Source organism: Protomyctophum parallelum (genome assembly GCF_964188405.1).
Source record: "Protomyctophum parallelum genome assembly, chromosome: 18".
NCBI classification, from domain to species: domain Eukaryota; kingdom Metazoa; phylum Chordata; class Actinopteri; order Myctophiformes; family Myctophidae; genus Protomyctophum; species Protomyctophum parallelum.
Genome location: NC_139716.1, coordinates 35,552,930 through 35,575,677, shown reverse-complemented (window position 1 = coordinate 35,575,677; position 22,748 = coordinate 35,552,930). Strand labels below are relative to the sequence as shown.

The 22,748-nt window shown below is 43.9% G+C and overlaps 3 protein-coding genes across 3 annotated transcripts in view; 1 reads left to right on the top strand and 2 right to left on the bottom strand.

The window, feature by feature from the left end:
• trappc14 (trafficking protein particle complex subunit 14) overlaps positions 1 to 22,748 on the bottom strand; it is a 36,181-nt gene that overhangs the window by 4,016 nt on the left and 9,417 nt on the right. The window contains exons 7-12 of the mRNA XM_083789561.1: positions 13,436 to 13,556; positions 11,858 to 12,005; positions 10,918 to 10,979; positions 10,478 to 10,650; positions 1,240 to 1,379; positions 54 to 241 (exon numbers count right to left, since the gene is read on the bottom strand). Of these exons, the coding sequence (XP_083645687.1) occupies positions 54 to 241; positions 1,240 to 1,379; positions 10,478 to 10,650; positions 10,918 to 10,979; positions 11,858 to 12,005; positions 13,436 to 13,556 (832 nt within the window). The remainder of the gene's footprint in view (positions 1 to 53; positions 242 to 1,239; positions 1,380 to 10,477; positions 10,651 to 10,917; positions 10,980 to 11,857; positions 12,006 to 13,435; positions 13,557 to 22,748) is intronic.
• LOC310875622 (endonuclease V-like) lies at positions 15,079 to 15,846 on the top strand (the record flags this gene model as incomplete). The annotated part of the gene is made up of 1 exon (XM_083788910.1): positions 15,079 to 15,846. One exon carries the CDS (start codon positions 15,079 to 15,081, stop codon positions 15,844 to 15,846), a length of 768 nt encoding a protein of 255 aa, XP_083645036.1.
• LOC310875621 (N-alpha-acetyltransferase 30-like) lies at positions 19,101 to 19,925 on the bottom strand (the record flags this gene model as incomplete). The annotated part of the gene is given in 5 exon segments (XM_083788909.1): positions 19,101 to 19,340; positions 19,342 to 19,374; positions 19,376 to 19,491; positions 19,494 to 19,619; positions 19,661 to 19,925. Coding segments are annotated over 5 exon segments (780 nt in total).

Sequence of the window (22,748 nt, the reverse complement as noted above, 5' to 3'; positions counted from 1 at the left end):
AGAGAGAGCGAGAGAGGTGGGGGTGGGGGTGGGAGCTGCACCACTTTTTTTACCTCATGAGATGGGACCTGGAGGGCTGCTGGTGGGAGAAGCTCTGGGAGCGTCCCAGACTCTGTCTGTCCAGCAGGTCACGGACGGCGGGGCTGGACGGGCTGCTCTTCCTGGACAGAGACAGGCTGAGCGGCGGAGCGCTGGACACCGACGCCGTGAACTGCAGCTTCAGCTTCATGTGTTGACTCAGCTGCGTTGGAGAGACGACGCCACAAACAAAGCACTGATATGATGGATATATCTGTAAGACTTTATATGAACCCATTAAGACCGGAAAAAGCGTCCGTGTCATTTTAGATTTGAGCTAAACAATTATTTGTTTTTAGACAGATTTTATGTAGGAAAATGAAACAAGGGGATATTTACTTGCGACCCATAAACAGTGGGTCCTGACTCCTGACCAACTGTGTAGGAGAGACAGTTAGGAAAGCTGACATGGACAGTGTAGGAGAGAGACAGTAGCCTATCTCAGAGGGAGACTGTAGGGTAGGAGAGACAGACAGTAGGCTATCTCAGAGGGAGACAGTAGTGTAGTAGACAGACAGAAGGATATCTCAGAGGGAGACTGTAGTGTAGGAGAGACAGACAGTAAGCTATCTCAGAGGGAGACAGTGTACAGTAGTAGACACTAGACAGACAGAAGGATATCTCAGAGGGAGACTGTAGTGTAGGAGAGACAGACCGTAGGCTATCTCAGAGGGAGACTGTAGTGTAGGAGAGACAGACAGTAGTCTCAGAGGGAGACTGTAGTGTAGGAGAGACAGACCGTAGGCTATCTCAGAGGGAGACTGGTTTAGAGATAAACGGATGGCGGGTCTTGGAACAGGACCAGAGGAGGCCAGTGAGGACATGCCAAGCATCATAAACGCTGAAACATGGACCCACATGTGATGTCAAGTTGAAAAATATGATTAGTGGAAATTGCTGATCTACAAGCTGAAAATGTGTCACATTAGCTTGTAGATCAGCTATATTTCCACTATATTTTGTAATTTAATATTAATTATGACGGGCCTAGACCATAGACTTTTTAAAATGTGTTATAAAAACAACAAAGTCACATTTTGAACGTATAGTAGCATGTTTGTATGTTTAGTGATTACTGGCATCAAGACAAAAGCACACTGCAACGCACGCGCACACGCGCACACGCACACACACACACACACACACACACACCACACATACCTCAAACAGGCCAGCCTTGAGTATCTGGAAGGCCACGGTGAAGGATAGGGTGCTGCCCTTCCGACACTGGCCCAGGTTGTTGAGGGGAGACTGGCACACCACCGCTCCTACTCCGGCCTCTTCTGCACGACCTCCGCGACCTGAAACCACAAATATCAAACAGAATCAGGGTGAGTTTTACAGGGATTTGTTTCGACACAGCGTTTACAGGTGTACTGTAAATCAGTGAATGAGGTTTTGGGCTGGACTTTACACTTGATTTTATTACCTTATACACATTTTCATGAATATGTTGTTTTCAACTAGTTTAAAGATTTCTTTTTTAAATGATCATGATGAAATTAAAATTATGGTACCAATTAATGTAAAAAATGAATGATAAAGTAGGGTATGCTTCTAGGGCTTCTACTTAAGCAATATTACACAAGACGTGTGCTTTACCGTGATTATTGGCACGACATCGTTGCTTCAGGAACTTGCTTTACGAGTTCCGTAAGCCAGTGGTTCCTGAAAGTGGGGTCCGGGGACCCCCAGGGGTCCTTGAGGGAGTTCCAGGGGGTCCCCAGCTAAATGATAGTTTGGAACCAAATGGACCCTTATGGGTCCATTTGTACATTCTCAGAGTTAAATTAACATTGATTTTACAATATAAATTGGGGGTCCCAGAGATAGAAATGCCATTCAATGGGGGTCCGTAGACTAATGCATGTTAAACGGCGGATCCTTGAAATTAAACGGGTTGAGAGTCACTGCTAGAGCCGTAAAAACTTATCTTATTGGGGTCCCTGGCATATCCTTTCAAATGGGGGTCCGCGGGCTGATTAGTGTCAATTTGGGGGTCCTTGACATGCAAAAGTTTGGGAACCACTGCCGTAAGCAGCACTGGGGTCCCCCCATCCTGACAAGCAATTGGAATTGTAGGAGTTGAGGCATTACATTTAGTTTGACTCCGTTCCACAGATGAATATTGTGAGTATTTGAGCTTGTAGGTCGGCTATTTTAGAAATCTTTGCTTGGTTCAAAATATAATTTGACAATGTGGCCAGTTTATAGTTTGTTGATTACTTTTGATGCAGTAATGCTGTATTTAGTTTTTTATTGGTCTTAAAAAGTCCTTAAATTGTCACTTGTCATTGTCACCCCAAAAATCATGTCGGGGCCCGACCTGCAGGTTGAGAATCACTGTCCTATGCCTGAACAGGGACACTAGGCTTCTTGTGGTTACAGAGGATGTAAAATTGTAATCACATCTTTTATAGAGAGACTTCAGAGCGTTTCCTGTTATCTGCTGCTTTCACTGGAGTGATGCTGCAGTTCTGACTGCAATGGGAAGTGCATTCCACAGTTTTGGAGCCAGAAGGGAGAAGAGTTTGGGACGTGTGGAGCGTTGTCCCGGCGTTTTTAGTGAGGGTACTTCCAGCTTCCCTGCGTTGGCTGATCTGAGTGCGCGGGAGGGTTTGTAGGGTTCGATCATACTTGCAAGATACGGGGGAGCCATACCTTTGGTTGCTTTGAATGCCAGCATCAGAGTTTTGTATTCTGTGCGGGCAGCGACCGGGAGCCAGTGGAGGGAGCGGAGCAGGGGGGAGACATGTGAGAATTTTGGCTGGTTGAAGACCAAGCAAGCTGCGGCATTTTGGATCAGCTGGAGAGGCTTAAGTGCACATGTCTGCCTGAACTATCTACGCAGGCTGCGCATCGTTTACCTCATTACCCCTCGATGCATGAGGATGTTTAAGGTCACTTTTTTCCACATTGGCTTCTTGGTCTACTTGTTTGCTATCTGCCAGAAAACCACTCCCTTACGGAGCTGTGTGTGTGTGTGTGTGTGTGTGTGTGTGTGTGTGTGTGTGTGTGTGTGTGTGGGTGGCTGGCTGGCTGGGTATGAGCACGAAAACAGCATGGTTGTTTCTCACCACCTGTGCGCAACCTAACACACACACAAACACACACGCACGTATTAACTGTGTTACATAGGAGGCCTTAAGTATGTTTCACCAGTTTCAATTGAAACGGGCCTCCACCCTCAGGGGGGCCTCAACAAAATAATGATGTCATAGGTATATGGGGGCCTCATATTTGGTCTTGAAACGGTCCTCCAGATTCCTAAGGCCGACCCTGAGAACACACAAACACACCAAGCTGGCCATAGGGGGGCGCTAGCTCCCCTCAAAGAGCCAGAATGCAAAATGCTTGTCATTCAGCCTCACTTTGAGTTGCTCAGTGGACTGTCTCTCACACAGCGCTATGGAGAAAAATATCACACCCGCGTGACGTGAGCGGCACTGTTATCACCATACATCACATTCCGTGCTCAGCCAGTCAGCTTGAGCACATTCCGCGCACGTGCGCACGCACGCGCACACACACACACACACACACACACACACACACACACACACACAGCCTCAAAATACAACACAGCTCAGTGTTAGGGAACGCTGTAGCAATTTACAATTTAGGCATTTAGCAGACGCTCTTAATCCAGAGTGACTTACATTAAGCAAGTACAAAAAAGCATGGGAATGCATCACATAAAAAGCATTTATCATGAAACATGTGTAAGCTAAGAGCGTAACAGTGGAATATCTATATAATGAAACTATATTATAAACTATACATATATACACTATACTATGCTATACGTGTGGGAGACCCATAGATCCATAGACCCATAGACCCCAACGTAGCCGCAATAAAGTAATAAATATAGCAATAGAGTTCAAAGGGTGCAGATGAAGAACAGCTGCACTAATTGACGTCGTTAAGGCGTGCATGGCAACAGTTTGTGTCGTGTGTGATTTCACACCAGAAGATATAAGATGATGCACCGTGTTGAAAATGACTGTAGACGTCGAGAGAGAGAAGAGAGACAGACAGACAGACAGACGGAGTGATGTTGTCTTGGACCGTTTCCAAAGCAGGAGGACCAAAGCGAGTCTATCATGCTGCTGTAGCAGTGAGGAACCAACTGTATTCCTTTGGAGGCTGCTGTGGTAGATTCAAAAACATGGAACAGATGGGTGTCCATGTCTTCAACACAGTGTCTTTATGCTGGAAGAAGTTACCTCCAGTGGAACCAGGAAGAGGAGACGGTCACCATGAGGTTCCATCCAAGCGCTGCGGCCACACAGCTGTGTTGGTTGAAGATACAGTCTACATCTGGGGAGGGTCTCGGGAAGGGCAGTGTTACAATGTGCTTTATGCATTTGATGTGGACGCCCACAGATGGTTCCAACCCAGGATTTCTGGAACTGTTCCAGAGGAGAGGAGCTTCCACTCAGCCTGTGTGTTGGAGAAGGTCATGTTTATCCATGGAGGAAACACCGAGCTGACTGGATACACTAATGACATGTACATGTTGGACACCAGCACAATGGTCTGGACTTTAATTAACACCAGAGGAACTCCACCTCCTGCTTCACACGGTCACTCTGCCACCATCGTCAGGAAAAAGATGTTTGTATTTGGGGGTAGGACCCAGTTTGTCTACAACACCATCAGAGTGTTTGACACAGAGACCAACGACTGGCTGAATACACCTTCTGCACAACTTCTACCAGAAGGACGCTGTTGTCATACAGCATTTATCTACAATGGAGAGCTGTACATATTTGGTGGCTGCAAAGGTAACCAGAACTTCAATGATGTGTGGAAATTCAGTCCAGAGACCTTTTCCTGGAAGAAGGTTGAGCCCAAGGGGAAAGGACCATGTCCAATGTATGGTACAGTATGTGCTGTTGCATTGTCGGAGATCGTATCATCCTCTTTGGAGGAAGGAAAGGACATCACACTATCTCTGATGAGCTGTTCATCTTAGACTTGAGTCCTCGTCTTAAGACGTTATGTAAGCTAGAAGTTATTCAGTACGCTCTGGACCAATCAGAACTCCCACACGACATCAGGTGGGAACTGGCAGCCATGGCAACCAACGACAACAGACGACAACAACAATAACAACTGAGACCACATTCCAGACGAAGGAACAGCAGAAAGAATCAAGAAAAGATGGATCAACATCTCATCCCACCTAATGGTGAGCCACCTCTCAGCATCACTTACTGAGATTCAAACCTCTCTCCAGACAGGCTCTCTAACCATTCAGCTAGGCATCAAACAATGACAATTGTTCTGTCCAACACAATGCGGTGGAAACACAAACCTGTGTCTGTATGTTCCAAACTGAATACGGTGGAACTCTCTTTATTGTATATTTATTTCTATGATCTTTTTTTATTTAAAGGACCAAGCAGTCCTGAAAGGTCTTGGTCCTTTATTGTTATTGTTAGTTTTTTTTTCCTTCTCCTTCTGCCAAAGAAATAATAATCGCGAAACTCGGCCTACAGAAAAAACAAAACTCTTAAGGGCGACTGTGGCTCAAGAGGTAGAGCAGGTCGTCCAATAATCCATGTGTCGGCGGTTCGAATCCCGGCTCCTCCTGTCTACATGCCGAAGTGTCCTTGGGAAAGACACTGAACCCCAAATTGCTCCCGATGTGCTGGTTGGTACCTTGCATGGCTTCCGCCGCAATCGGTGTATGAATGTGTGTGTGAATGGGTGAATATAATGCACAATCTATGTAAAGCGCTTTGGATAAAGGCGCTATATAAATGCACCATTTACCATTTTATCTGGTAAACAGCAAGCTAAAAGGAATCAACACACCAGCACGCCAGAGACCAGAATACTTCAAACCCAAACAAATAGTTAAAAATAGAACTACAAACGCATGATGGAGATTAAACAACAGATAACAGCCAGCACCAGCAAGGCAGCAATTGTGTTTATTTAATCACATGTGAAAAATGTGGCTTACAATATGTCGGAGAAACGAGTAAAACAATAGCTGCAAGGCTGAGACAACACAAATACAATATTAACAATGCAAAAAAGACAACTAAAAGGATTGTTCAACATTACATGGCACATGGCATTGAAGCTCTAAAAGTATCTGGACTTCAACACAATCCCAACTGGACAGTAGGACAAAGACGTTTTAATGGAAAACAGTGGATTAGGAACCTCAACACGGATTTTCCTGGAGGTTTAAACATGCCAAAATATTAGACAAGTTGTTTTGATTTTGTACCAAAACTCCACAGCCATAACATGCTAAACACAGCCAACAATCAATGGAAATCAGACTTTGAATATAGGGGACAAATTAGCACATTCCACACCAAGCCAACCTGGGACACGAAGCAAGAGTGTACAGTGCACTGAAGGCCCCTCAGTTAATGTTAAGTTAGTAAAGTTACACCTATTCTATGTAAATAACATGGTAAAATGTGCAGCATTGGGAGGTAAAGGGGAGACACTTTAATTGTGAAGGGACGGCAGGATGAGGAAAGGTGTTGTTGTTGCTAATTGTCGAGAGTAATGGCTGCGCGTGATATTGAACAGTCAAATTATTCGTATCAACATACGGCTGTATCAACAAAATAATGATGTCATAGGTATATGGGGGGCCTCATATTTTGGTCTTGAAACGGGCCTCCAGATTCCTAAGGCCGCCCCTTTCGGGTGTGCCAGTACAGTACAGTGACAGTACAGTAGAGGGACCACCACACGGTAACTCTGTCAAAGTGTGTCCCATGTTGAGCTTGTAGTTTGGCAATGTATTTGATTTGAATCCTGAAGTGAAAAGTAACACTTTTGGCACATAATGAGGTTTCCACCCGACTTATTGTGTTTGTTCGTCTACAGTATATGTTATTTGTATATGCTGTTCCAAACTAATTGACCCTTGTGGGATTAATGAAGTTGCTTTGAAGGGCCTATTAACATTCTTCAGTAATGCCAGTTGTACATTAAGCAATATTACACTCTGGGGTGTGCTTTACTGTGATTATTGGCACGCCAAGTCATGCGGTGAGGAACAAGGCTTTAGCCAAGTTCCGTAAGCATCACTGAAGTGTCAATAATCTACTATAGCACACCCTCGAGGGTAATATTGTGATTATACTACCCTTAATAATGAATCCCTATTTTGGAGATTCGATTGAAACAAAATTCAACCTAGCAGGTCTACACATGAGCTTGTAGGTCGGCTAATTTTGCAGTGCAACATTACGTAGTTAATCGATATGTAAAACAAATAAATAATATATTTTTTAAAACTTAACTTAAACTTGCTTCTCAATTATTAAATTAATTAAAAAATATAAATATCAATAGAATAATCTCTAAGAAAAGAATGGATAGTTGGGATCGGTCGGATACAGTACATAAATAAGATGTCAAATAACACGCGCGCACGCACACACACACACACACACACATGTGATGTCACCTCGCAACAATGTGTGACGCTTCACCGAAACACGTGACGGGTGCCAGAGACCCCGCCATGCGACACAGCACAATACGCCGCCGCACCCAAAGAAACATGATGTAATGCTGGATAGAGTTTCATTATTCATACATACTGTACATAAACTCTCACTCCCTCTCTGTGTGGATATCGGTTACATGTGGCGGTCCGCAGGACACCACTCCCTGACGTCTCTGCTCTTTTTTCTTTTATGTTTTTTTGTGGCTTTCGCCTTTATTTTATATTTTCTATGGAGGGACAGACAGTAGGCTGACAGGAAATGGGGAGAGAGATGGGGGGAAGACATGCAGTAGAGGCCGTTGGGATCTACCAGCCAAGGTGCCTGCCCTGGACCATTGAGCCATGGCCCAGGCTGTCTCTGCTCTTTGACTGCTTTCCTGGCATAAAACATCTTCAGATGGGGGGTGGGGGTCCATGGACAAATACATATTCATTTGAGGGTCCTTGACATGAAAATGCTTGACAAAAAACTGGTTTAAACAACAATAGGAAACAAGCCCAAATAAGCAACTACTGTACATTTTAGAAACAAGCCCAAAAGACTGCAACCCGCAACAACAGTACCAATATTTACAAGCAACATGGCAGAAATGCAAGACCAAAGTCGCTTAGAATAAGCAGATGGCAACCCTGCTCTCCTCCTGCTCAATGCAATCTACTTCTCATCCTGAGTCCTGACTGGATGCATATGGTTGCTGTCGAGTGGAAATCTTATCTCCGTATTTCATTTATTATTTCTTTGTTTTGTACTTTAATGCCCTACTTAGTTTTTTATACATGAATGACATCTTCTCCTTGTTTTGTACTATTCCTGTCTCCTCGCTCCTTGCAACGTGCTCAATACAATCTTCCCTCCTCATCCCTCATCCTGCAAAGCACCTGACGAAGCCTACGCGGCGAAACGTGTCGTGCAGGTGGATTTTTGCAAAACACATTTTAGTGCACTTTTTCTAGTTGTAGCTGAAACCGTCATTTATTCAAATCTATGTCCACTGAGCTTCCTTGATCATGAAGCGCTTTGTAACTTGGTTTAAATTAAAATAATATATACCTCAGATCTTGGTAGCCTTTGGAGCATGTAAACATTTCAGAAACAGAAGCATTTATAAACTGCCAATCACACTGAGCATGAATGGTCTTGTGTTTCATCGTCATCTGAACCAGCCAGTCTAGCCACACAGAGGTACAAAGTAACTCAGTAGGCTCTCAGGGGAAGCCCCTGGCTGCTCGCTATAAGTAACCCAGAAGGCCCTCAGGGGAAGGCCTGTGTGGTTGGTGCAGGAACGGAGCTGGCTTTTCATTAATGCTAAGTCCATTAGAAATTGAGACCTTGAAAAATTATCATCCGTTTGGTGGAAAGTTTTCATTATGTTCAAAGCTGTTATTTTTCAGGATTAAAATTCAAAATGATCAAAAGTAGCAGATCGCCAAGCTCGAGCTGCTTGTGTGTGACACTGCAGTATCATCAAGCAAGGCATTGATTTATGAAGACAAAAAAGTTAGAGATATGCTCTCCAGTGTTGATTCTGGAGCCCTGATTATTAGGTGGATATTGTCTTGCATTACATTTGGGGCAAATGTAATCTCTATTATTTTATTGTTCTTCTATTGAATGTACACATTTATATTTCAGACATTTCAATTGCATTCTGATTATTTAAACAAAAAATCTGATTGTATTGTATGAAGTAACTGATGCTGTGTGTAGGAGACAAAATTAAACTATATAAAATAACAATACGCACTCGCAGTCTAATCACTGATGCGCTCAGCCTACTGATGATCCAGGTTTTTTAAATCTTTAAATCTGTTTTTGATGTGATAAGATTAGTCACTTAAAATATTGGATTATTGGCTCAGGAAAGCGACAAATCGCATATTGGCAAATGGGAGGGTGGGGCTGCAGTAGGCTATGCACTGGACAAATCTGCATGACTTTTAACAACTACCCGACAGGAGTTTTCATGTTGCACGGTAAGACTACAGTCATTAGTATTATTGCATGTAACTTTTTCCAGACGTTAAGCTGTGTTGTTCAACAACACAGCTTAACGTCATGCAAAATAACATTGACGGCTATGAGGTGACGAAAGCTTGACCTGCAAACCAACAGTTGCTAAACTATTTGGATTGGCATTGGACAATCGCTTTTTGGTGTGGGATTTAGCGAAGGGCTAATTAATTGGCGAAGAGTGACAAAGGCTTGGACCGGAGGTTTACGGAATGCATGAGTCTATGGGCTTAGTTACATGAACCACGTGACCGGGCTGTGTTCTGCCCCCTCATTGACAATGGTCAATTATACCTTGATCCAGCTAGAGGGCTGGATTTGAAGTAGATTACCAAAGCAAACCCACACTTTCCAATTAATTTACACAATATAAATAAGATGTAAAGGTTGTCATTTGAAATAATACATAATTTGTAGCACTTTTCTGGTTGATAAAATGTTAATTTATTTTTGTCACTTATGCAGAGGGTTCTTGCCAACCTCTCAGGACAGTGTATTCAACCAAATAAAGAGTTTGTGATCATAACATTATCACCAAAATCATTCTAGCTTGCAATACTGTCCGGCTCCCTTACTTTGCAATTCATATCATCTAGGTGACTAAAGTAGAATTGGAACACTGATATTCAGGATCTGGCAATCCTGAAAAATATAAATCTGAATCAAGGGGATCCTATCCCGATTTATTTAAACTGGAATAAAAAACTGTCTGGATTGTCTGATCCTGGATCACAAATATATAGGATTTAAAAATAGTATCCGATCTTCTCTTATCCGAGGGATTAAAGGTTTTGAGTTCAACAGCTCCCGAGGACCAGGGCAACCGCAAGTGCGGTCGAGTGCATTTCAAAACATCGCTAACATGTCGTTCTTTGTACAGAAGCCGCACTCACCCTCGGGGGTCCAGACCAGGCGGACTGCCAGGAAGTCCTGAAGGTTGTTGAGCAGCGTGTACTTGACCCGGAAGTGCTCATGGGGTCGCACGGAGCTGGGACAGGCGGCCGTCATCACCAGCCGCGGACAGTCCAACCGGATGCTGGGCAGCGAGTAGTGGGTGGAGATGTACCTGGACGGAAGCCACCAGGGTTCAATTCGTACGTAGAAGACATGTTACGAGGAAGGATGTGGAGTGAGACACACTTTGTGCCCTGATTTTTGGCACGTCATTATATCGTGTCAAAAATATCTAAAAATAGTTATTTCCGTTATTTGTCGGACAACAGAGTATATACTAGGGCTTTTCATTCATTCACTCTTGCGGTTGTTTAAGTAAAATGATTATATTATTTTGGAATAAATGCAATAAGGATGAATACAGAAGATGATGGCGTACCTTGTGAAGGGGAGCTTTGGAGTCGACCACTGTAACACTGCGACCAGGGGTACCTCCAGACCCTGCAATGCAGTCACACAAATGCATAGACATCGATCAACCAGCGGTACATCCAGACCCTGCATTCACACGCTTATCATACATAGCAACCTGACAGTTCACTGATGTTCTGATAGAGAATAACAGCTTGAATCATGTTCGGCTCTGCATTTTCAAGTAGATGGACATTTGTGTCATCTTAGCATTAGTGGGGACCAATTATATTGCCGTTATTATACTCCATACTTTGTGTTTGTTCATCAATTATCACCCTACTTGATCATGTGTCACACAAAAGCATCAAAAGTAGCTGATCTGCAAGCTCAAAACGTGACGTGAAGCAACGCATTCACGTCCCCCCCCCCCCCCCCCCCCCCCCCCCCCACACACACACACACACACACACACACACACACACACACACACACACACACACACACACACACACACACACACACACACACACACACACACACACACACACACACACACACACACACACACACACACACACACACACACACACACACACACACACACACACACACACACACACACACACACACACACACAGTACCTGCAAGCCCTAAGCTGGCTCCTTTCCAGGCGAAGAAGCAGCGGCTCTACTCCCGAGTCTCTCGTACGTGACTGAACTTCTCACCCTATCTCTAAAGGAGATGCCAGCCACTCGTCGGAGAAAACTGATTTCGGCTACTTGTAATCGCGACCTTATTCTTCCGGTCATGACCCACACTTCATGACCATAGGTGAGAGTAGGAACAAAGATGGCTCGGTAGACAGAGAGCTTTGCCTTCTCAGCTCTCTACTTGATTAATTTGATATTTATTTTTATCAGATGAATAAAATGAACGTAAACGGTTTAAACCCATTGTATCTTCACCTCACTGGAGTCTTCCTCTGGCTGGTCCTTCAGCTGCAGGTGGAACAGGAAGTTCTGCTCCTCCAGGGCGCTGAGCATGCTGGGTAAACGTGACGAGTTGCTGTTGACGCGGTAGAAGGACGCCATGGACACCTCGGCTGACTGGTGGCTGCATGGATGTGAGAGAGAGAGAGAGAGAGAGAGAGAGAGATTAGCTACATTATACAGTATATGTAGTTTTTCAGAAAACTCCTAGGATTTGGAAAATTGGTTCAGAACAGTGGTTCTCGAAAATAGCAGATATACAAGCTCATGAACATTTGTGATTAAGAGCACACACAAAAAAGGGTTTAAAACAATTTTTAGATGGGGGCCTGGATATGATTTGTCTTGTTTTTTTAGAACAACTGATTTAGATGTCATTCATTTTGTAGAATCAGCCACAGGTCTTAAAGCACGACTTCATCACTTTTCAACCTATCTTCATATCATTAGTTTCTACTCGGCCTGTGTCTCATAGGGCTGTGGGTCTTCCAGTGACATCATCAATGGTGAATCCAAGCTAATAGAAATGGCAGGCTTTCTATTCTGACAATTTACAATGCGAGAATGGAAGCAATCGTTAGATTTTTATTATCAAGATAATAAAAATATTATGCGTTAAAAAAAACAATGTGCCCAACGATGATGTCACTGGAAGACACAGAATAGATAGAAGTGGTAAAGACGTCCTTTAATGTTAGAACTTGATTTTAACCCTTTTAAAATCACATCCCCTGGTCATTAACAAAATACGCAACAACAAAACAACAACAAAAGTGAGCTTGTACATCAGCTATTTTCCAAAACAAATCCTGAACATTAATTTTTTTTGGGGGGAATAGAATGTCATTGAAACATTTTAACAACACTAAATGACTGGCACAAAGCATTTCCAGATGGGGGTCCGCGGCTAAATACGTATTAATTTGGGGGTCCATGACATGAGAATCAGTGACCTAAATAGAAATGGTATGGCGGAAATGGAGAACTGTGCTTCAAAACCATGTCTATGAGGGAGAGAGCACAAAGTGTGTTTTATTGTCTTTTGTTTTACTGCATTTTGTACCATCTGTCAGGTGGGAGGATTCACCCATCTGCCGTGGTTTGTCGTACGCTCTGCCATTGAGAAATGTCGAGCAGTGATGTTTTCCCCTGTTCTGTCAGGTTTCTCTTTCGGTTTACCCTTCTCATTGTAAATGAAAACTGAAATGTGTCCTAACGTTACACGTCATGCATTTGTTTTTGTCCGTCCAAGCTAGGGGAAGGAGGGAGCTATTATTATCATCGTGATTCATCATCATTATGTATTGTATACCCTTTCCTATTATGTATTTCTTTAACCCATTTAGACCTGAGGCAGATTCTTAAAAAAATTGCTTCAAATCCAAAATGTTTTCTGAAAAACCTATGTTTCTATGTCAGTGGTGCTCAAACTATTTCATGTCAACCCCCAGAATTATCTTTATTTGGCCATGGACCCCATCTGAAAATGTGTTGTTCCAGAGTATGTATGTATGTATGTATGGTTGGATGTATACTGTATGCACAGTAACTTACCAGACATTGTCAACTATGAGAACAGAGCCATCGGGCATCATGGGAAGGTAGGAGGAGTTATAGTTGGGAAGGATCTTCACATCTCTCACGCACACCTCCTCCTGAGAGCTGGCGTTCAACACTGAGGAAGAGGAGGAGTGGAGGAAGACAAAACAAACCAAAAACAATCAAATGGAATATACAAAACTGTCTTCACTTGCTCAATAGAGAAAACCTTTATTAAGGCAACCTTTTGGTCATGGACCTTCCTCAGGCATCTGTAAATTCTATCCTAGAAATTAGTAAATATTGTGAACATTTATTGCTTCTTTCAAGTGTTAGAACTATGTAATTTTTTGTCCACATCTGTATGTTCATACAATATGACTTATACAATTTGAGTGGTTGTATTTTGTCTCCCTGCTACATTTAGATCGTGTCAAAGGTCATGTCTCACCTAGACACAGGATCTGACTCAAATGTTGACCTGAATTAATTCAATTAATCCCCTAAACGCTGGCAGGTTATATTAGCTCAATGGTAAAAATTTCAGCAATTGTTCAAATACAGGGTAAAAGAGTAAAGTTACACAGTGCAGCTTTAATGCCAAATCTATAATAATGAAAACCCGAGATGTCAGCCCTACAAACAAGTATACACACCTCCAGTGCAGTTCTTATTATCAGTGCAACAGTTAAAGGAGCATTCACCAATTTCCAACCTACCGTTACGTCCATATCATTGGTCCTTACTAATTATCATCACTCATTATGAAATACCAACGTTTCCATTTAATTGCTCTGTGTCTCTCAGAGGAAGGCTGTGAACAGTTCAGGAACCTACCTACAGTAGCAGTGAGCCAGTGACATACTGTAACTTATCTAGAAGATTAGATAAGACAAATTATAATAAATTTATTCAAGAACAATGAAATTTATCAGGATGACAGGATCCAAGAAGTATGTATTGTACAATACACCAGTGTTGATAGATTGTGTACCACGTCTATGAAAACAAGCCCGAGTGACTATATGGCTATACTGTACATCTGTTATTTGAAAATAGCCAATCTACAAGCTCATAATGCATTGCGATGTGACGATAAGCAACTACACTTTAGAAACAATCCCCCCCAGAAAACGCATCAGAAGCCAGTCTGTGCAGAGCCATAGAGTAAGACAGAGTTACGACATTGAGGGAGCAAAAAACAGCCTGGTCACCATGTAGAAGAGCCGCCATTGGACTGGCCCCATGAAAGTGAATGGAGTTGTCGTAACTCTGTCTTACCCTATGGCTCTGGGTCTGTGAGGCCGTGCTCTGACACTTCACACTAGCCATAACCTTATAAGGAGTTCCCAATGCAGTTACGGCCAAATATAGTTTGTTGTCTAACTTTAATGTGGGATGCCCAGATACTGTATGAGCCTATACTGATGACATCAGGGATCCATATGTGCACAAATGGGAGAAGGACTGACAGATGATGTCGCATTGCCCGTATACGGAGACGGCGACAGGGAGGGAAATAGTAGGCCGAATAGTTTGAACTGCGTGTTTTCGGTATGTTCTCAACGTGCTGACACTCAAATCACACCTGCCCCTCCAGCATCTAGGGGCTCGCGGCTCACTTTTGGGGCTCCAGACTTTGCTCCACGGCAGCAGAAATGACACTTCGACCTCGCAGTCTCCTTCCGCCCAACAAAGAGCTGGTCAAGCGTTGGGAACGCGAGCAGGCCAGCTTGAGGAAGCAGGTGGTGGAGGAGGACACAGAGGAGTGGCAGAGGTGCCCCACGTTCTCCGGGCTGAAAAGGATCGGCGGGGTGGACCTGTCCTACATCAAGGGGGACAACGTCAACGCCTGCGCCCAGCTCGTGGTGCTGAGCTACCCCGACCTGAAGGTGCTGTACGAGGAGAGCCAGATGGTCACCCTCACCGCCCCCTACATCGCCGGCTTCCTGGCCTTCCGGGAGATACGGTACTTCCTGGAGGCCCTGCGGCGTCTGGAAAGGAGCCAGCCCGGTCTCCTGCCACAGGTGGTCTTTGTGGACGGAAACGGCCTCTTCCACTACCGGGAGTTCGGCCTGGCGTGTCACCTGGGAGTCCTGTCGGGACTGCCCTGCGTCGGCGTGGCCAAGAACCTGCTGCACGTGCAGGGCGTGGCCAAGGGCGCCGCGCATACGTCGCAGATAGCCGGCCTGCGCAACGGAGGGGACTCCTTCCCGCTCACGGTAGACTCGGGGAAAGTGCTGGGCAAGGCCCTGCGCAGCTCCGACGGCAGCACTAAGCCGGTGTATGTGTCCCTGGGACACAAGATCAGCCTGGACACGGCGGTACGCCTCACGTATTTGTGCTGCCGCTATCGAGTCCCTGACCCCATCAGGCAGGCCGACCTGCGCTCCAGGCGATACCTTCGTAAACACTTCGGATCTTGAAGTTCTACAATTTGCAGAACACGACTCATAGCACCCCAATGGAAATAAGCTCTTGGGCCTTAAAGTGTTTTATTTTAGATAAATAGATAAATGTCATTAAAAAAAAAGAAATTGGGCTGTCAAAGTAAAATGTAGATATTATTTTGTTAAATGAGTGTTAAATAGCACTATACTCTGATTTGAATCTATATTGCTATATAGAGTGTTTGTTCAGTAACAGGGGTCTCCCTGTCTCTGCATCTCTGTATTAAACAGAAAATACATTTTCAGATCTGGATACCAAGTTAATCGAACCAGGAGTGCGGACTCATGGGATAAACAAGTTAAATAATACATTGGAACTTGAACACTATATAATGTAACCTGATACATGGGTAGTTGGGTACGATCTCCTGATTGGCTGAAACTGGTGGTAACACAACTGAAAATATATTTTCTGTTTATTAAAGGGCCTGCGAGACAGGAGATGACTTGTACTGAACAAACAAGTTATAGCAACGATTACTCATCAGAATATAGAGTTTTAACTTTTTAACATTTTGTTTTAACCAAAAAACAAAGCAAAGTAAAATGATTGGAGGGGATACATATTGTATATGCATATGTATAAAAAAAAATTAAGAGGAAACCATTCAAGACACCAAGCTACTCATCGGGAGCAATTAGGGGTTCAGAGTCTTGCTCAAGGACACTTCAACACTAACTCTGAGGGATCGAACTGGGAAGCTTGCTGTTCCCATCTGACTGCTCTACCGGCCACTCTGCCGCCCACTGCCACCCAAAAACAGCAGGCATTTGGGCCTACAGGGCTCTGTGGCCCTCCTCATTTACCAAGATTGTTCGGACCGAAAAACAGGGGTACGCTGAGATCACCCGCTCAAAGCTCATGTCTATAGCCTGAGGACGTGTAGGTCAGGGTTTCTCAAAGTGCGGGCCATTAAGAAAGTCCAGGGGTGTCTAATGAATCCTTTGATAAGCTTATAGGCCACACCAGTTTGCGATGCAGCATTGTGTGGCAATCTGAGAGGCATTAAAAATGTATCCAGCCGACAATATTCAATTACAATGATGTAACCATTTATCTTATGTAGCTAAGTAATTATCCCTAACATAAATAGGTAGTTATTGCAGGGTTAACAGGTGACATAATTACAAGCATTTAAAACGGGGAGATATAAAAAATCTATTGGGTTGAAGAATGCTTAATCAGTCACCCAAATAAACCATTTTGGCTTCATTAGGACCTACACCTACAGCATAAGTGTTTGCACGGACATCTCCAGGGTGCACGCACGAGACATATAATCAGTGCTGGGTGAAATTGATATTCAAAACAGTAACAGTAATAACATGTTTTAATGTTGGAAAGTGTGGAGTGGAATCTTCCACCACAAGCCAGAATGTCCTCTGAGTGGCTCGAATAATAGTTAGTGCCAATGGTCTTTTGGCAAAATCAGACCCAGGCCCACCTATTTTCATTAAGAATGCTGAGGTTTGCCAAACCAATTAATCAAAAAAGTAATTGACTCAGTAAAAGATGAATAAAACATGTTTTGGACCATCTCTCACCATTGAAACCCCTCAGCTTTTTCAAGAAAAACGGTCCGAGTGGCCTTTTTGCAAATGGAATCAATGTTGGCGTCAAAAGTAATTTCGTCATCTAGGAGGATGGTGCCAAGTATTGGCTTACTGTCTCCAGGACAAGGCAGGATAGGAGGGGAGAGGTGAAGAGAACAGAACATGAAAGAAATGGGTCATCAGGATAAAAGATAATAAAGAATGGAAGATTGGGAGAATTCAGCCATGCACACCAGATACATGGACAGGGAGGGACATAGAAACACAGGGAGGCACATATGACGTAAATTCTCCTTTCATTGTCAATGGCATTTAATGTTTGTGTTGACACAAAAAGCCGATTTGTTCAGACACATGACGTAAATTCTCCTTTCATTGTCAATGGCAAATGTGACACGAGTTAAGGACAAAAGGCTGTAGGAGGGGCTAGCGCCCCTCAAAACCAGAAGGAGATCCAAAGCACTCTGTTGCAGTCCAGTATAAAAGGCTTGACAGCCGAAACACGTTGGTCGTTTTTTTAATGCTCTTTGCCGAGCTGATGCCATTACATCCAAATAAAGGCCTTTTATACTTGACTGCAACAGAGTGCCTTGGATCTCCATCTGTTTTGTCATGATTATCTTTGACTTTGGGAGTGACGGATTGAAAAGCTTAGAAACCCTTGCTCAAATAGAGGAAGAGGAAGGACTGGTGGGACCACTAGAGGGTGTGGGGGGGGGGGGTCTAAGATGTAGAGGACTTGGACAGGAAGACAGGACAACGTTTTGGGTCAGCGGTTAGGGTACTATTGTGTTTAAAACAATTGGAGCTTTTCCTTCTGAAACTAAGGTAATGGCATCACACATAAATATTTAACTACAACAAAGTGGTAGCTCCTTACCTCACGTGTCAGAGCAATTAAATAAATGGGAGGGATAGATTATGGTAGAAAATCTCACATTTAGTATCTTTTTGTTTTTGTTTACACACCCTTAGTTACAGAGAGAGAGAGAGAGAGAGAGAGAGAGAGAGAGAGAGAGAATACACTTATGTTGCAAACATAAAACATAAAACCAGACCAGCCCAGAGGAGATAGTGTTTTCCTAAAACCACATGTTAGGGACAGAATCGTAACTAGTGTCCCCCCTAAAATGACATGTCACGATTATTGACCAAAATAATTACGATTTACAATATTATTGCGATAATCAAAATATGCTTAAAATTATTTTAAATGCCTTTTGTTAAGCACTTGAGCCCCAGCATTCCTATTCTGGGGAGCGTTTGCCAAAAATAGCAGATCTACAAGGTCACAACGTGTCGCATTGTGAGCTTGTAGATCGGCAATTTTTGGCAATGATTTGGTAGAGTGAAAAAAAAGACTATCAAGTGCGTTCTTCATGTCTGTTTGACCAATTGAGGGTTTTAAGTGGTACCAGATATGCAGCTCGTCAAAATAAAGGTGAATTGATCCTATTGCATGACGGAGGACAATTTCACGATAAATTAAATTAAAATGGGAGGGTATCCTTGACATAGATTTAACCATTGCTCTAGCCGTCTAGCGCACTGGTTCTCAAGGTGGGGTGGTGGACTATCAGGGTTCCTTGAGGGGCCTCCAAATGGTCCTTTACGGGCCTATAAACACTTAAGTGGTCAAATTTAATTTAAATCAAAAAGCCTGAGAACGACAGCTCTTAGCGGAGCCACAGTTTGAGTCGGAAGGCGTCCACGCCGTTCAGGTAGTACCTGAACAGCCGCTTGTCTCGGACGAAGCCCAGGTTCTCGTAGAGCTTGAGGGCCGACCCGTTAGTGGTCTCTGTCTCCAGGACCACCTCGTCGCAGTCGCCCTCCACCATGGCGTAGACGGACTTCTTCACCAGAGCGGTGGCGATGCCTCTCCGCCGGTGCCTGCCGTCCACGGCCAGCATGGCGATTGTAGCCGCGGCGGACCGCTCTCCTGTGCGTGTCCCAGCTTGCACACGATGGCGCCGACGCACTCCTGCTCCGCCATGGCCAGGAAGCAGAGCTGGGGCCAGTTGTGGATGAAGTACCTGTACGTGTAGATGGAGTAAGGCTCGACAAGGCCTTGGTGATCAGCGCCATGATCCATGGCATCTGCAGCTCCGACTCGTAGCCGACGTAACGGATCTCGCAGCGGCTCTCGTCCGTCTCTTCCGGAGAACCTTTCGGTTTCAGATCCAGTCTCGCCAGCTCTGCCGCGAGGTGGGTCCGACGTCATCGTGGCAATCCTCACTGCTCGGTGTCCCTTCCTCGGTGACATTTCTCCGTTCATAGTCATCCTTGGATGGTCTGGTAGTATTTCCGGGACGGGTCTTTGTGCCCTGGTGGCTGTCAGCATCCTGAGTCCAGGGGCTGACGACCACCTGTGACTCCTTCCCGGTGACACGGTGCATCTGCCCTCCCTCCCAGGACTCCGTGCCCCCACGCCCGGGGAAGGGAGTGATTTCTGCCGGGGTTGCAGGCAAAGTGCTGCTGGGTTCAGTCATCACTGTAGCCATCCCACCACATTGAGGTGGAGATTTGATGATTATCTCACAGGGTGGAGGTCTTCACTGACACAAGTCACTCAAGCGCACATAAATCCACGGTTCACTGAAGCGTTGCAGGTTTCATCTGTGACGTTTGGTGTTACTTCACCGTGATTTCCCAGCTGTCCCATAAATGGGCATAATGTGACATCAGAAACCGTTGCCTGACAATGCCTATTTGTGCTGACCTCTTGCATGTCCATATTTGGGCAAAATCCGTGCTCCCTATCGCCCTACTGCCACAGACACTAAACCTGATCTTTATAAATGCTTGCTTCTTGCTGCGTGAGGAAACCATGAGGGCTGAGCGACATGACGAGTAATGTCTTGCAGAGAAACAGCGAGTTGAGAAAACAGGCTTGAAAGGTTCACTTCTGTGGACTCTAACATTACACCTAGCTACATTTCAAATCAATAACACTATTATTTCAAACTCTATATGAAAATAGCAGATCTACAAGCTCACAACAATATGGCAATTGCAATGCACTGTGACCTTGTAGATGGGCTATTTTTGCACGTGGCCATTGTACAGCATAGTAAAATACAGGGCTTTTAATCAGATAAAAAATCAATAAAAAATTTCATTCCCCTATTTCAACAAAACTACATGAAAAACCACATGAGAAGGGTATAATTTTTTTCCCCGTTCTGAATTTCCCTGAAATGTTTTGAGCGGTGCAGCCGCACCAGCTTTGTGTGTATGTCTGTCTGTCTGTCCGTTTGAGCACGAAATGTCCATGGAATGAGCCAGTGAAGTGACATCAGCAAAATTAAAGCCGCACTATACAACTTTCCACTTATTTATTTATGAGTCTTCTGCTTAAGTTCTGAATGTTTTACCATTGAACTAATCCCCTGAGCTAAATGTCTCAATAGAAGAGCAGAGAAACCACATAAATTGGAGAAGTTATATTGTATTAACAATGAAATTGTATTCATTATGAAAAAGTGACATTCTGTAGTGCTTTAAGTTGGTTACTGGTGCCGAATGTCAGTTTTGATATATATTTGGTCAATGGCCCAGATCCAACATAAACACAAATGCCTACACATTAAAATGTAACTAAATTATTATAACTGGCCCAAAGGGACCATTTGAGTCCACTGGCACACTCTTGGAGTTTAAATGAACACTGGGGATTTGACTGTGTAATAAGGCAAGGCTCTTGCGGTTAAGGGAAGGTATTTCTCAATCCTTGACCAAACAACTACTGAACTTGAACATGCATTCTCTCTCTCTCTCAAGAGTCTCTCTCTCTGAGCTGTAGTCATCAGCACAGCTGTGCTCTCAGTTGGAACTGCAGCACACCAAACATCATGTGAGGGCGTATGTACAACATGAGGTCTTTACATAAGTATTCAATGCCCTTCCCTGTGTCACATCATTTGTTACAGTCTACTTTAGTCTCTCTACAGATCGCACTGGGTGGAGGGAGTCTCTAATCAGGGGTTCTTAAGGGGGCAAAAGGAGCCAAATGAGTTAATACATGTATACTGTACAAAAAAACTAAAAACAGCCAGTCCACAGGATTTGTAAAAATGCTCACTCACTCAATCTCACTCACTTATTTTCCCTGATTTTGGTAAAATATATATATACACACACACACCGATAACTAAACAGAACATTTCCCTGAAAGGTTATGATTTTGACCATACAAGGTTTCCACCCAACGTCAGCCTCTCTCTCTCTCTGGCACACAGTTCACACTGGGTGGAGTGTGAGTCACTTATAATCTCCGTCTCTTGCTGTGTTCTGGCTACACACAGCAATGTTACTCAAACAAGGGGATTAACAGTCCAGGTTTGGACCAGGAGACATCTTGACAGGGTCATGGATAAAGCACCTGGCACAACTCTAATTGGGGGCTGCTAACAATCGATAATATCCTTAGCCATTGTTCTGTCAATTACTCTTTCTATGAACCCATATTAAGACCTGAAGGTGAAGATACAAATGCCTTCTAAATCTGTAGCTCTCGCGCTTTCAAGTTTGACAGTCCAAATAGTCCAAAATGACAGATGCTTTCCCGGTTTTAATCTGCTAATTGGAGCTTCTTAGTGATTGTTCTGTCAATTATCCTTTGATTAATCAAATAATCGAGAAATGTGTTCTGAATCTCTGATAGTGGGATAGAGTGTTTGTTCAGTAACATGAGTCTGTCTGGAAGTCAGGAAAGAGTCCTCACACAGACACAGGACACAGATTAAATAAGTGAAATTGGAAGTGACATATATAGCTGATAAATGGGCACTCTTTCCTGATTGGTTGAAATTGACAACCCACCTGGAAATTTATTTTCGGTTTATTAAAGAGCTGGAGAAACAGGGATAGGACCCCTTTTACTGAACAAACACTCTATAGCAATCATTAATATCAGAATACTTTTAACGATATCACGTACCCTAATACAAACAAATGATGGAAATATCAGACAGCGGAAGAACAAGATTTGGGGATGAATTTGAGTGTGATGATGTAATTGAAAAACACGCCGTGCACACGTGCACCGTTCCGCACACGTTCACTGATTTGGCCCAATTCCGCCGTGGCATTTATCCCCTGGTGTTGGCTGCATGCCGACAGGCTGTGTGTGTGTGTGTGTGTGTGTGTGTGTGTGTGTGTGTGTGTGTGTGTGTGTGTGTGTGTAGGGGTGGTGGAGGGAGGGAGGGAGGGAGAGGTACCACTGTGTGATTACATTATGTGGATTAAGTGATTAAAGTGTCAGGATCTAAGTGGATTTTGTCACATAAAAGAAAATAGTTTTGGCTAGTTAGTGTTTTTTTTTC